The sequence below is a fragment of the Molossus molossus genome, unplaced genomic scaffold (assembly GCF_014108415.1).
Source record: "Molossus molossus isolate mMolMol1 unplaced genomic scaffold, mMolMol1.p scaffold_m16_p_17, whole genome shotgun sequence".
NCBI classification, from domain to species: domain Eukaryota; kingdom Metazoa; phylum Chordata; class Mammalia; order Chiroptera; family Molossidae; genus Molossus; species Molossus molossus.
The window spans coordinates 45,537,761-45,553,708 of NW_023425352.1; the positions used below are offsets into that span (position 1 = coordinate 45,537,761).

General features: G+C 39.2%; 1 protein-coding gene across 1 annotated transcript in view; it reads left to right on the top strand.

The window, feature by feature from the left end:
• The first annotated feature begins 578 nt into the window (after positions 1-578).
• REEP3 (receptor accessory protein 3) overlaps positions 579-15,948 on the top strand; it is an 86,419-nt gene continuing 71,049 nt past the window's right edge. The window contains exon 1 of the mRNA XM_036265707.1: positions 579-749. Coding sequence (XP_036121600.1) covers positions 718-749 — 32 coding nt within the window. The 5' untranslated portion in view covers positions 579-717. The remainder of the gene's footprint in view (positions 750-15,948) is intronic.

Below are 15,948 nucleotides of genomic sequence, written 5' to 3' on the forward strand. Positions count from 1 at the left end.
GCACCACCGCACCACCACAAGAATCCTGGAACACCCTAAGGCCAGGGCAAGTCTCCTGCCTAAGTTTCCCTTAAATGCGGCACTTGAAGGTTGCCCTGGGCGCTGGGCCTCCGTGAACTGTGAGGACATCGGATGTGGTTCAACTCAAAAAGCTGCCTCTTTAGACTCTATGGCCTGGGCCAGGATTCAATGTGACACGCAGTTCCTGCTACTTACTAGTTTGTTTTTCACACACGCATTTCCAAGTCCCCTTCCTCAGCCTCCCGCCACTACCCCCTCCACGCCTGGGAGACTTGAGGAGGAGGAAGAGGAGGAGGAACTGGGAAGGGAGGTCAGAGCGCAAGGTCCCAGCCGCGAGAACGTTCCGCACCGGCTGGGGTCCTACCAGGCCACCCACCCAGAACCCGGAGCCCGGCCGCCCAGACCTGGCCTCCGCCAACGCGCCGCCGCCGCCGCCGCCTATCAGCGGAGCGCAGGGGCGGGGCCGGCCGGCTCCGTGGAGGATCCGCGGGCGGGCGGGGACGGGCGAGGGACCGACCGCCTTGTAACTCAGGCCGCCACGCGCATACACCGGCCCGGCTCCCGAGGGCGCCAGCGCGGCCCCGGGAAGCGCGAGGAGCCGGCGAGCGCGCGGCCTGCCGTTGGCGGCCTGGTCCGCCCCGCTCTCTCCGCTCGGCGCCCACCCGCCCTGGAAGTGGGGTCCAAGCCTCCGGGAAGATGGTGTCCTGGATGATCTCCAGAGCCGTGGTGTAAGTGCCTATCACGGCGCCCCGTAGCCCCCGCGAGGCCACGGAGAGGTGTGGGAGGACCAGGGAGCAGGAAGAGAAGGGAAGGCCCGGGCCTAGGATGGGGTGGGCTGGCCCGGCCTCGGACGCGGCCCTCGGCCTCCTCACCCTAGTCCACGTTGCTGCGAGGCTCCCGGCGGCGGACGAGCGTCCAGCGGCTGCAGCCGGGCTGCGTGCGGCTCGGCGGCCCTGCTCCGGAGGCGCGGGGTGAGCAAGCGCGTAGGACAGGCGGCGCGCGCTCCCCGCGCCCTCTCCTCGCGCTGCGCGGCACCGCCCTGCGGCCCGGGAGCGGCGCGCCTTGCGGCGGCGCCCTGCGCACGCTCCGCAGACGCCGAGCGCGGCCGGCTCCGCGATCCTCCAGGGGATGCCGCGGCTGCACCGAGTCTTTGTATCCCGAGCTCGGTGCGTTGCGGTGTGTCTCTCCGCGGCTGATTGCCATTCGGTCACGTGTGGTAGGAGGAGAGATTTGTCTCAAAACCCTAGACGGGTCCCAGTTGCCCCGTGATTTACAGTTTACCGAGAAAGGAACTCATTGTTGAATGCTGACACCAGCCTGCTCTTCCAGATTCCAGAATTAGGCGGTTTTGGTGTAAATACTTACTAAGTGATTGAGAGGCTGCAGGTGCCTGTTGTTGCCTTTGTTCAAATTATCGGTTCGTTTAATTGTGTTCTCGCCAAGGAGATTACATTTGAGATGAGCCTTAAAGGACAGACTGAATTTACACAACCAAAGCTGAAAAGAAGTGCCACAGATCTATTTTTTTTAATTGCTTGAGTTATGTTTACTCTGTAAAGCTATCTGTTTGACTACAATTTAAACTGATTTCCTCCCGTCCTTTCTGTCTTAACCCTCCCCCCTCAAAGTCACAAAGTAAACAACAATGATGTAGTTACATCCAGGGGGCCGTGGATTCATTATTCGTGATCTCTGTAGGAGTAGTATTATCTCAGGATCTTTATGAAATGTTTTTGTGAGGTGCTGGCTTCTCTGATTAGCTTTAGAATGTGGAGAGAAAAACACATTACCAGATATTTAATTTTGTTTCCAAGTAGGGAGAAAGCAAAATTTTCTGTGAATTTGGGGTTTATTTTGTTTGAGAGTGAATTAATAGCCATATTCAACCTGATTTGCAATAGCATTGAAATTTTGTCACTTGATTGTTTTGATGCAGTTTGTCCTTCCTTGGTACAGTTTCTAGTTTTAAAGCTTCAGAGTTTCCTGTGTTCATCTGTACAAAACTCAGACTCCAGAATTAAAAGCATACCTCAGATGTCATCAGGTTGTTTTTTAGCCTTCTTGGGTCTCTCTTCGAGTATCATTTACATAGTACAGGCATACATACCTTTTTGACCTCGTAGATGTTTATCAAGTGTTGTGTCTGCACCTAGAAAATCAAGTGCCCCATTAAGAAACTGTACTTTTCAAAACAACCACCACCAAAACTCTGGGTTCCTTTGACCAATTCTTTAGCTGATTTAAAAAAAAAAAAAAAAAGTGAAGCACAATTGATTTCATTTGCATTACTCAAATCATGTTTTTGTTTTTTATCCTTGACACTGAATATGAATGCCTTTCTAGATGCTACCTATAACACAAAGGTTAGTGACACAGAGTTGAACTTAAAGGAACTGACAGTACAGGTACACTATCCTGCAGTACAGATCAGAATGTCAAGCTATCAGAGTTAGACAAGGAGTTACATCTGGTCCGGAGAATCTGGAAAAGCAAAGGAGATTACATTTGAGATGAGCCTTAAAGGACAGACTGAATTTACACAACCAAAGCTGAAAAGAAAAGGATTCCAGATAAAGGCATCGCTGTGAGCCAAAACACAGAGCAGGGAAAGCCCGGATTAGTTCCAGTGGGCTTGAGGGACTGGGGAGAGAGAATGCTGGAAAGGTAGGCTGAGGCCTGTTTTCAAGGAATTTAAGGAGGAACTTTTAGGAAGCAGTGGCTTTGCTTTAGAAGATTTTCTCCTTTGTTGTATGAGATGGTTGTACATGGAGAGACACTGAAGACTTAGAGGGCTCCCTTACTGGAGAGAGAGGGATTATAGCCTGTGATGCTAGAAGCTACAGAATTTAAAGTGTGGGGCAAAATAAAGGGAGTAAAAAAGTGAGGGAGGAAAGGTCATGGGGATGTATGTATGAAGTGTCATGAAATGTATTTCATGAGCCATTGAACTATTTGCATATTAGGAAAAAACACTAGCATCATTATATTTTGCCCCTTTGCTCCTCTTTAAGCACTGAATGTTTTCTATTCCCTTGATTATGTTATGAGGACACAAAAGATCAATTCCAGGATCTACACGAACTTGGAAACCCTTTTTACATCAGGAGATAACATTTACTTACATTCTTTCTAACCCACTGGAACAGCCAGCTAGTCTTGAGCCTACGGAAAAATCAGAATGGTCTCTCCCAACATGAACTTCTGGTGGCATGCACAAGGAACTCAAGGAACCTCGGTAACCAGAACTCCCTGTGTGCATGAGCACTTTCTCCCCAGACCTTGTGGCAGACCACTGCAGGGAAGAGCACTGGCTTTGGAATCAGACCTGGATGCCAGTTAATAGTTGTGTAGTCCTGGAAAACATACTAAACCTATCTGAACTTCAGTGTCGTTGTCTTAAAAAGGTTATATTATTTGCCTCCTTAAAACTGTTGTAAAGATTAAATTAGTTTAACTAATACACCAAATGTGGTACCTCACATTTATTGTGCATTTAAAACAATACATAGATATTTTTTATGGAAGAGGAAAGTAAGATGCTATAGAAAGAAATATCATTGGACTATCATTGCAAAAACCTAGAATTTATAACTAGTGTTGGTTACATTAACCAGCTGAATGACCTTGAGTCAGCCTGTTACTGATAATAGATCTTAGTTTCTATCGCTGTAGAGATAAAGGATCTGATCTGGTAACCTCCAAACTCTTGCATAGCTCTAGCATTCTGTGATAGTATGCGAGGATTTTTTCATTAAAATCAACTTACTTTAACTTTACAGGCAAGATTCAAAGGTTAGATGGCAGTTGTTAAGGTTATAGTAATCTGAGATTACCAAATAATACTACATTTATACGTGATGCTGATACCTTACCTTTTGAAACACGATTCTTATAGATTGAGGGAAATTCGACTTTTCTAGCTTTTCTTAATTTGAGTGTATAATACAGCATCGTGGTTAAGATCAGGACTAAAGACATACTGCCTGAATTAAAATATCAGCTTTTCTATTTATTGGTTATAACATACCCCATAGGATTAAATGCATTTGTATAAAAATGTCCATAGTCCGGCATCATGCACATGGTAAGTATTCAAGAAGTATTAGTACTTGTTATCAGAACAAGGACGAATATATTCCCTGACTTTCCCAGCATACTGAACATTTAAACTATTTCAGTTTACCTTTGTCTTTCAATTCTTTGTGTGTTAGAAGGCAGTTGTAAGTAGAGTAGGGTAAAAAAAGTTTTCTACTATTTTTTATTATACATTTTCTGTGTGGCTCTGAAATCTTATTTTATTTTTAAAAAATTTTTTTAATTCATTTTATTTATTTGTTTGTTAATCCTCACCTGAGGATATTTTTCCATTGATTTTTTTTTTTTTTTTTTATCCTCACCCGAGGATATTTTTCCATTTTTTGTACAGATAGAGTGGGAGGGAGAGAGAAGAAGGGAGAGAGAGAGAGAAACATCGATGTGAAGGGACACATCGAGTGGCTGCCACCCGCACGACCAACCAGGGCCGGGGACAAACTGCAACCGAAGTACGTGCCCTTAGCGGGAACCGAACCCGGGTCTCTCCGGACCGCAGGCCGATGCTCTAACCGCTGAGCCAAACTGGCCAGGGCTTTTCCATTGATTTTTTAGATTGAGTGGAAGGGAAAGAGAGAGAGAGAGAGAGGAACATTGATGTGAGAGAGACACATCAGTTGGTTGCCTCCCACACAACCCTGGCCTGGGATTGAACCTCCAACCCAGGTACATGCTGTTGCCTGGGAATCGACCTGTGACCCTTCCCTTCGATCCACAGGCCAAAGCTTTAGCCATGAGCCAAACCTAGCCAAACCAGCCAGGGTGATGGGGGGCGGGGAGAGGAAGGGAGGGAGAAAAAAATAAAAAACATCAATGTGAAAGCAAAACATTGATTGCCTGCCTCCTGCTGACCCCTGCCAGGGATCAAGCACGAAACTTGGGCATGTGCCCTGACTGGAAATTAAACCTGGGAACCATTGTGGCCCAACCAACTGAGCCACATCAGCCAGGGCTGAAATATTATTTTATATCTTCTGATTGATCAGGCCAGTATTCATAACTTTCATAGCCATTCATCTATTTTTTTAATTTTACTTTTTAGATAATTACTAATATTTCATTATAAGTAATGTCTCAATGTAATTATAATGTTAAAACGGACATCATTTATATATACTTTCTCTTTTTTACCTATTTCCTTAGGATAAATATCCAAGAGGAGTATATCTGAGTCAAAGGCTATGAATACTTTTATAACAATTGATATGAATTGTTAAATTGCTTTCCAAAAAGATACTAATATATTACATTGCCACCAATAATGCATGAGTAGTATCTTTATCACAGTACAGCTGGATGGGGGGGAGCTGTTTTTTTATACTTTCCAATTAAGTGTATGAATCTCATTGTTTTCTTTTGCATTTGAGTTATTAGCAAGGTTGATATTGGTCCTAATATTTATTAATTATATCTCCCATGGTGCAAATAGTCTGTATGCACTTTAGCCATTTCACTCTTGATTACTTGGTAATTGTTGGAGCACCTTACATAATAAAGAAATTAACCTTAAGTCATATTTGATGCAACTATGTTTCTCAATCTAATTATACTTCTCTTTAGATATTTTATTTTTAGTTGTATAGGGAGTATAATTTTAATGCAGTTCAACTTGTTAATTTTTTACTTTGTGATTTTTCACTCCTACATATAAACTATTATTTACTCCAGATATTTGATAAGTACTATTTTCTTATGTAGAATGTTCTTATTTAGAGACTTCCTGTTTCATACATCAGTATTTCCCTTTTTACATTAGTAACACTATTTTTGTTTTACAATATTATTATCTGGCAGTACTAGTAAAACCTCAATCCTTTTTCTTTAATTGATTCTTTTCTATTATATTTAGTGGGTGCCTTTAGAGTCTAAATTACATACCTTAAAAACCATACTCCAGCAATTTCTCCCCTTATTTCCAGCATCATCTGTTTTCCCTCTGCCAGGTCTTTCTTGTCAACATTCAAACCTGCTATTATTTCTCCCATTTTAAAATAACAAGAAAAACTCATCCTATTATACTTTTTATCTAATTACCCCATTTCTCTCCCACTCATTAAAGCAAAAACTCCACAAAAGAACAGTCTGTTTACACTTTCTCCACATTCTCTTTTTCAGGTCACTCTCAAACCCATATCATTTGAGCTATGCCACCAACTACTGCATTGAAATTGCCCTTCTCTAGGTCAGCAGTAACCTCCCCATGGCCAATTGCTTAGTCCTCATCTGACTTAGCAACTTCTGGTACAGTTGCTCACTCTCTCCTTGAAGTACTTTCCCTTGCTTTTTTTTTTCTGTCTTCATAACTCACCGACCACTCCTTTCTCAGTCTCCCTGGCCACATTCCCTAACTTCTTAAAGTTGGTGTGTTCAGGGCTCAGTCTTAGATTTTTTTTCTCTTTTCTATATATTCCTGTTCATTTACATCTCCAATCCAGACCTCTCTGCTCAACTCACAATCACTTATATTTTAACTGCCCACCTTCCTCTACTTGGAAACATCTGACAGTCATCTTGCATTTAGGATATCCAAAACTGAGCTCCTGAATTTCCTTCCCTGTCTGGCTCCTCTGGCAGCCTGCCTTAACTCAATTAATTATAACTAAGTTCTTCCAGTAGCTCAGGCCAAAAACCTTGGAATTATCCTTGATTCCTTTTTTTTGCTCATTCCCTGCATTGAATCCTACAGCAGATCTTGCTGACTCCACCTTCAAAATATACCTGGGATTCACCCACTTCTCACCATCTTTACTTATATTTTTAGTCCAAGCCAGCAGCATCTTTTAAATGTATTGTTATAATAGCATCCTGCTTTTACCCTTTGTTTATGTGTGTGTTAGTTAAGATTATGATAGAATGAAAAACATATTAATTTTTTTAATTTATTTTTTATATTGAGTCATTTTTAAATCCTTGTGGAAGTTTGAGAGCAGTCTCAATTTATAAGTGATATATTTCTTCCTTTATACGTGCTTTAAGTTTTTTTTTTAATGGTTGTAAAATCTCAATGGTGCTTAAAATATTTTTCAGTTAGGTTAAGGTAGATTTTACCTTTATTTACCAGTTTTGATGAGATCTATTATGGGAATAGTTTACATGTTTATGAGCTGTATCTAAAAATAGTGTACTTACTGAAATTGCTGTTAGACAATGAAAAATAAGATAGGTAGAAGAAATGATGTTTTCAAGGAGATTGAAAAAGTTAAAATCTTAAAAATTAAATTTGTTGTGAATGCACTATAAGAGGTCATCTTTTCTATCTTCCTTCATTAAGACAGAAGACACATCCTAAACTATTTGGTCTTGTTTTCATTGCATAGGCCAGAACTTTCAACAATATTCCTTTATTAGCCTTTTTTTCAGAAACAATTTGCTTTTGTTCACTTTTTGTTATTGCTGCTGTGTTAACTATTTCTTTTTCTACTGTATTTTTTAACCCTTTTAGGATGCAGAGATCTGTATTGTCTACTTTCAGTATAGATTTAAATGTTCAAATAAATTGTATATTACAATAATAATGGCATAAATGGGTAATTTCAATATCTTAAATCAGATATGATTGTTTTGATTGTCACATGGGAAAAGATTATGCTGAGTCTGTTAGTAGAACATGAGCTTTTTAAAAAGTATTGATTTTGGAAAGAAAAAGGGAGGGAGAGAGAGAGAAACATCCATCTGTTATTCCACTTATATATGCATTCATTGGTTTATTCTTGTATGTGCCCTGACCCAGGATTAGTCCCAAAACCTTGGTGTATGGGGATGACACTCTAACCAACTGAGCTACCCAGCCAGGACCATTATGTCATTGATTATACATTTGCATTAAACTTCCCCTTTCATACATTTTTTTAAGGTTAAAGATACAAATTAGCCCTGGTCAGTTTGGCACAGCGGTTAGAGCATCGGCCTGCGGTCCGGAGAGACCCGGGTTCGGTTCCCGCTAAGGGCACGTACCTTGGTTGCAGTTTGTCCCTGGCCCTGGTTGGATTGTGCGATGTGTCCCTTTCACATCGATATTTCTCTCTCTCTCTCTCTCCTTCCCACTCTATCTGAACAAAATATCGAAAAATATCCTCGGGTGAGGATAAAAAAAAAAAAAATACAAATTATTCTGTTATAAATGTCTTTGTGTTTATAAAACTGTTAGGGGATTAAATATACCTATTACGGAAGTAAATTTACCAACCAATCATGCTAACTTTACAAAGGCCTCTATGACTCAAAATCAGAACAAATGTCATATTCACTAAGATACTGTGGAAAGAGAAAATAGTAGGAGTTGGGATGGAATTATTGAACAGTAACCAAAGATGTTTTTAAATATGTTTGTATTGATTTTTTTTTAGAGAGAGAGGAAGGGAGATAAAAACATCAATGTGAGGGAGAAACATAGATTGACTGCGACCGGCAGCTCCCTACTGGGGAGCAAGCCCGCAACCCAGGCATGTGCCCTGACCAGGAATCAAACCTGAACCTTTCCAGAACCCATGGGAGGACGCACAATCCACTGAGCCACACCAATCCGGCAATTTTAGTAAAGAGCAGACTAGCTAATGTTAGTATATTATACAGCCATTCATAATGGTATTCAAAGTATTTTTAATTTCATTTGAAGATCCTTTAAATATATCAGGGTTTCTTTTTTTTTTTTTTATCCTCACCTGAAGAGGTTTTTCCTGTTTTTGTTCACATAGAGTGGGAGGGAGAGAGAGAGAGAAACATCGACGCGAAAGGGACGCATCAAGTGGCTGCCACCTGCATGACCAACCAGGGCTGGGGACAAGCTGCAACTGAGGTTCGTGCCCTTAGTGGGAACCGAACCCAGGTCTCTCTGGACCACAGGCCGACGCTCTAACCGCTGAGCCAAATCGGCCAGGGCTGTCAGGGTTTCTTACTGTAGCACTATTGACATTTTGGACTTTGGACTGGATAATTCTCTCTTGGGGGAGAGGGAGACTGTCCAGTGCATTCATTGTAGGATGTTTAGCAGTATCCCCATCCTCGAAAGATGCCAGCAGCACTCCCCTCCCCGCCACCCGTTATGACAGCTAAAAATGTCCCCAGATATTGCCATATGTCACCTAGTATGTAGAATTGCCACTGGCTAAGAACCACTGTGCTACGTAAAAAGGGAAGAAAAATATATATGGGAGGGAATGAGTCTGACTCTGTGCTGCTCAGTGTGGTAACCACCAGTCACATGTGGCTATTTAAATGTAAATTAAGTAAATTTAAAATTAACTTCCTCAGTCACACTAGCCACATTTCAGGTGTTCAATAGCCACCCATGCTTAATGGTTACCTCATTGGACAGCACAGAAATAGAACATTTCCATCATTGCAGAAAGTTCTGTTGCAGTGGTGACCTACAAAATATAACCTACTCAGTATCCCCATCTGAAAATGGCTTAGTTGTTTACTATTTGCTGCTTCTGTATACTTTATGGGAGAAATTATAGGCTATAATGATATTTGGGAATTCATAAATGTTTCAGTGTAACTCTCAATAATTTTCTATATAAATACTGTTTCTGATCAATCATAATTTTTTTACTATTTTAAAATTAATTTCTATATCAGTATTAGAATTTCCCAAAATTAATGAAAATTGCTGATAACATACACTTTGAAAATAATTTTTATGATCACATATTCTGCATAGCACCTATATTTTTTATTTTCTAAATTTATAAATGAAGTGTGGTTTACAAATTGTAAATTCCTGGTCCTGGACATTGTTAGGATATTCAGATTTTAATACATAGCCAAAAGTTACCAGTATGTTGCTTTCCTTACTATTAACAGTGTTATCAACTCTGCAAAAACAGAGCCACCAAGGAAATCATGAAAGCGAAACTCATAGGAAAAATCTAAACATAATATGTTTGCACTGACCAGTAAGTCAAAACGTAATTTCAGGATATATTCAAATATATTATTGCTGAGAGCATTAATATTTCCAAGTAATGATATGTACATTTTAGAAAAGAATTATTCTCACCCATAAGTTAAACCAAGCATTCTACTGTGGAAAATTTCCTTAACCATTTATCATGTCACATTTCTGAGAAATGTATTAGTTTGCTGGTATAACAAAGTACCACAAACTGGGTGGCTTAAGCAATAGAAATGTATTGTCTCACAGTTCTAGAGGCTAGAACTCCAAGATGAAAGTTTTGACAGGGCTGGTTCCTTTTGAGGGCTGTGAGGAAGAATGTGTTCATGTCTCTCTCTAGCTTCTGTTGGTTTGCTGGCCATTTTTTCATTCCTTGGCTTGGAGATGCAGCACCCTGATCTGTGCCTTCATCTTCCACACGGAATTCTCCCTTTCTGTATGTCTGTGTCCAAATTTCCCATTTTTATAAGGACACAAGTTATAGTAAATTAGGGCCCACCCTAATTACCACACATTAACTGGATTGCCTCTGTAAAGACCCTATCTCCAAATAAGATCACATATCCTACTGTAAAATAATTTAAATAGAGAAAACAATAATGACAAAAACAGCAAATACTCAAAACTTCATCATTTTCTAATTATTTTATTCCTGATAATTTTACTATATATTTGCTATGCTCTTCAAGTTATTTACAGCTATACTATCTGTAGAAATACTAAATATGCTGTGTGTATATCTTCCCAGCTCCATATTAAATGACATCACATTGGTAGCTTGAAATAGGCTTATTGTAGGGAGTAATTACATCATAGAAATTAGCAAATGATATGAATCAGTCCCCTTTCCTCCAGTTGTTAAGCATTACGGGTACACCACTGCCTATATGTGTTTTTAGCCAAGGGAAACTATAATATGTTTCTATCAGGAGGACAGTGAAACACTATATGCGGAGGGAATGCACAAAATTTAGTGAAATAAAAAAGTCAGGCTATTATGGCAACCAAGTTTATAAAGGGCTTTACGCATGATAAAAAAATTTTAAAAAAGACAGTGAGGGTAAAAGTTTTCTGTCCTATATAATAGTTCAATTCTGTTTGAATATTAGATCTGTAATATTAACCCAGACTCTAATGGATTTAAAAAATATAATCACACTCTTACATAATAAGGAATCCTAGAAATAATCTCTCTAAAAACAATAATTTTCTGACTTTTTTCAAAGCAGTATTTTTCCTTCAGAGGAAATTTTTTTTAGAAACCTCAATAAATAAGAGACAAATAAGAGACAAATGAAATTAAGTCGTCCTGTACGGCTGGTGTGGCTCAGTGGTTGAGCGTCGACCCATGCACCAAGAGGTCGCTGGTTCGATTCCCGGTCAGGATACATGCCCAGGTTGTGGTCCTGATCCCCAGTTGGGGGCATGCAGGAGGCGGCCAGTCAATGTTCTCTCTCATTGATGTTTTCATCTCTCCCTCTCTCTCTAAAATCAATAAAGGAAATAAAAATTTAAAAAAAGAAAAGAAATTAAGTTGTCCTTAGAGAACAGAATTTCATTGATTATAGAATCTTCTGCGGAATCCCAAGCCTTTGAGAACTATTTGAAAAGCATCCCCTATAAATGGTTCAGTAACTCTCAAACCTATATGTCTATAAGAATCAATTGGGAATGAGAATCTTTAGAAGTGAGGCTCAAGAAATCAAATTTCTGAATTCTGCATTTTCGACAAACTTAAGGTGTGATAATGTTATGCTTTGTTTTTTTTATTAAAATGGATTATGATTAAGCAATATGCTGTCAGTATGGTAAACTGGCTTCACTCTAATTGGACTTTTACAAGTAATGTGAAAATGACTATAGCTATCTTGACTTTTGCCAAACTCTATCCTTACGTAAACACTAAAATAAATGTAAGAGATCATAGGGAAAAGAGAAAGAGTTACATAAACTCAAGTGATGAAATTTAATAAATCTTTGAAAATAATTTGTGTCTGTTTAAGGCCAAATGATTACAATTGGTACAAGGTTCGGTGATACCCAATGTACCTATATATATTCTTCCTACATGAATCACTATACCACTCGTTAAACAGCCATTATGTAGCAAAAGTCTGTCCATGAACACTGCCAAAATAATATATAACTTTTGTCTTCTACAAATTTCAAGAAAAAGAGACTTGTTGCTAAGAATCTTTGTTAGTAGAGAATTCCCATTTAGTAAAACAGTAGTTAAGTAGCCTTAAAGAAAAATATGAAGCCCTGGCCGAGTGGCTCAGTTGTTTGGAGCGTCTACCCATACACCAAAAGGTTGTGTGTTGGATTCCTGGTCTGGTCACATACCTAGGTTGTTGGTTTGTTCCCTGGTCGGGGCGTGTACAGGAGGCAACCAATTGATGTTTCTCTCTCACATGGATGTTTCTCTCTGTCTCCCCCTTCCTCTCTCTCTAAAATCAGTTTAAAAACTATTGTCAGGTGAGGGTTAAAAAAGAAAAATATGAAAATTACATACAGGAAGAAAATGTCAAACCCATGAGAAGAACCCAAATTCTGAATTCTGTAACCAATGATACAAGTTTAAAACTGCCAAGGAGAGAAAAAGACAGTAGAAATTCCTTTGAAAGCCTTTATACATGTTTTAATTATAGTCATCAGGAGCTACGAATCTTGGAATTTTCACATCGTCAGAGCTAAACTTCTAAATTTACTCCTGAACTTGTAATTTCTGCTCCAGAAGGAAAGCTAAGATAAAACCAGAGGGAAAGAAATCAATCCACAGCAAATCATAATGTACTTCATCATCCTTTCACTCTCTCCTCAGTCACCCCCCACTCTCCACCTCTAGGGCTTACAGTGTGATAGACCAAAGAAAAATGTTTAAAAAGAATGCTGAACTCAAAATAGAGTACACTCTAAAACCAAAGGCTACAAACCCTTGAAACACTCAAGTAATACCGCATTCTGTAGGCAGAGTTCCACAGAATGGTTCACGCAGCTAAAAGATGTGGTCCCCACAACCTACAGCAGTCCTCAGTTTACCAATTGTAATTTTTTTCATTCTGATTTTCACTGCACATAAGAAACTCCTAGGTGGGGTAGGTTTTATTGTTCTATTCTAAGAATCTTATGAATTACGCACCCAGCAAGTGCTAAAGCCAAAACATAATAAACACGGAACTTCTAATTTCAAGACCTGTGCTCTTCCTGTATACAAAAAACAAAAGCAAAAACTGTACTTTATATACTGTATAACTCAGCACAGAGATCCCCAATATTAGTAGTTAAATGAGGTCAACATTCAGAAGTTGAGTAATTGTAATTGTGACCTGCCAGTATACTACTGTCATACCTAATAAAAAGATATCTGAGACCCACCTTTTGATTGTGTACAAAGCCTGCAGAGAGGAATATCCACAGCTTTAATCAACATTCACATAATCTATCAAACTGATGAGGTGGCTGTACTTGATGGAGTTTAGAATTACTCACATCATCTGACCAACCCTTGCTCCTGAGTAATTCTTAACTCAGAGGAGTTTGTTTTCTTTATTTCACCTGTTAAGCACAGGATTTATTAAAACTCAAATTTACCATTAGCCCCATCAACACTAAAGATAATCTAAGTTGTAATCTAAGGTTTAAAAAAATCACATGCAAACCACTTCTGAAAATGTTGAGAAAATTTCCTCTATAAAATACATGCACCTCTACACAAAAATGAAAGTCACAAACATAGATTCTATTCTGTTCTATGCAATTCATTCACTTTTTGTTTTTATCCTCACCTGAGGATATGTTTTATTGATTTTAGAGAGAAGGAAAGAAGCGGGGAGAGAAAGAGAAACATTGATGTGAGAGAGACATTGGTTGCTTGCCTCCCATTATGCACCTCAACCAAGGAATGAACCCACAACCCAGGTACGTGCCCTGACCTGGAACGGGACCTTCAACCTTTCGGTTTCGGTGTAGAGGACAATGCCCCAACCAACTGAGCCACACTGGCCAGGGTGTGCCATTCATTCAGTACCACATGATCGTGAAGTGAACTTCCTGAATTGAAGTCAGATCTAAAACTGCTGTTAGGTCCTCCCACCATACATTCATACCTACTGTGCAGTGTCATATACAGTCATTTCACAGATGAGCGTATCAACTTTTTACTAGGCTCCACCCAATTAAAATATTCTGCTTTCAAATAGTCTTAATTTCCTGTACATTACAGAAAAACAGGATCACTGATGGCACACTATGTGCCCAGTACTGTGTCTTGTAGCATTTGAGTCACAGCAGTGAACTAAGCATTGTTTTTTAATTAAAACTAAAATTGCGATGATTTGGAAATCAAAACATTCTATTTTCATCTTTCTTAAACCACTTCCTTCATTTCATTTGATCAAATCTTAATGTAGTACCTTCAGTATCTGCAACTCAGTAAAATTTTCTCATGCCACCCCCCAGAGCTAGAACAAGGTCTCTCTTTATGTTAAGCACTCTCCCCTTTTAAATAGGCACTATGCATATTACTGTCTTTCACTAATCAGGTTGAAAGAAGGCTTGGTCCTCTTATTTTATATAGCAAAAAAAAAAAGTAACAAATTAAATTACAAAAAAAAAACTAACCAGAACATAAAAATTAAACATTGTAAAAGCATTTAAAAATATTCCCTATGTTCTCTTCTCTTGAGATGATCAACTGACTAAATGTCTAAGTACTTTTTTTTTTTACAAGAGAGGTGGGAAATTCACACTGTCTTGGGTAACACCAGTGGAAAAACCAAGCAAATGTGTACCACAGAACTAAACCACCACCTAATTTAATTCTAACGGTCACTAACTACAACAGCACAAAACCAGCATGCTGGCTGACTGGCACTACCAAGCCCTCTGCCCCTTATGAAACATCACTGATTATTTCATGAAAGGCAGTTTGGGATGACCCCACTCCCATTCCTGAGAAATGCTCTGATCTTCACCAGTTCTGACTTTGCAGTTTTTCTCCTTTAAAAAAAAAAAAAGTGATTAAACAAACAGCCATTGATCTATCAATTGAAAAGAAAGGGATGTTAAAATTCCTCATCATGGGGCACTGTTCTATGTTAAGGAGACTGGAGAAAAATGACAATTAAATACAACATGTGATTCTTGATTGAATTCTATATTAAAACCAACAATGCAGCTACATAAGGCATTATTAGGGCAACTTGGGTAATTTGAATATGAACTGTCCTTTAGGTGTTAATATCTTATTGATGATATATATAGATATAGATTTAAGTGACAGCAGTCTTGTGGCTATATATTTTAAAAATGTCCTTGTTTAGAAGACATAGTAATTAGGACTGAAAAGCCATAATGTCTATATGTCTTTTCTTGAAATGTACGACGATTCAATTTTTAGGCCAAATTTGAACAATCTCCATTTCTACTCAATCTAAAAAATGTAATAGTGTAAAATAAAAAATTTTAAAAAGTAGGAAGCTCTAATTCTTTCCCCAAAGATATATAAAGAGGATGGAAATGTGGCTCATCATTACATAACATTGCCACCCACTCCAGAAACAGAAATGAGTGCCTAGCAACAGCAAAGGGTCATCTCAGGAGAGTGCTGATTGCTCATTGGAGCATTCTAAACACAGATGCTTTTCCATCCTTATCACTTCCAGTACCCGCTAAACACATGCTGGTTACCTTGGATCCCAGTGCCACCTAATGAAAACCTTCCTCCTATGACAATCAATAACTGTCACTCAGGGCAGCCTCCACCTGTAGGTTACATCTTGAAAAAAAGGGCAAAACAAATGTTGAAACATCATTTAAAAATATGTATGTTTTACATACAAAATAGTCTCTGCATTCTTCTTCCCAAGTGATATTTCTTTTAAAATATAAAATGTTAGTGTTCTTGTTGATATATTTCTGACATCACTGGTGTCCCTCCA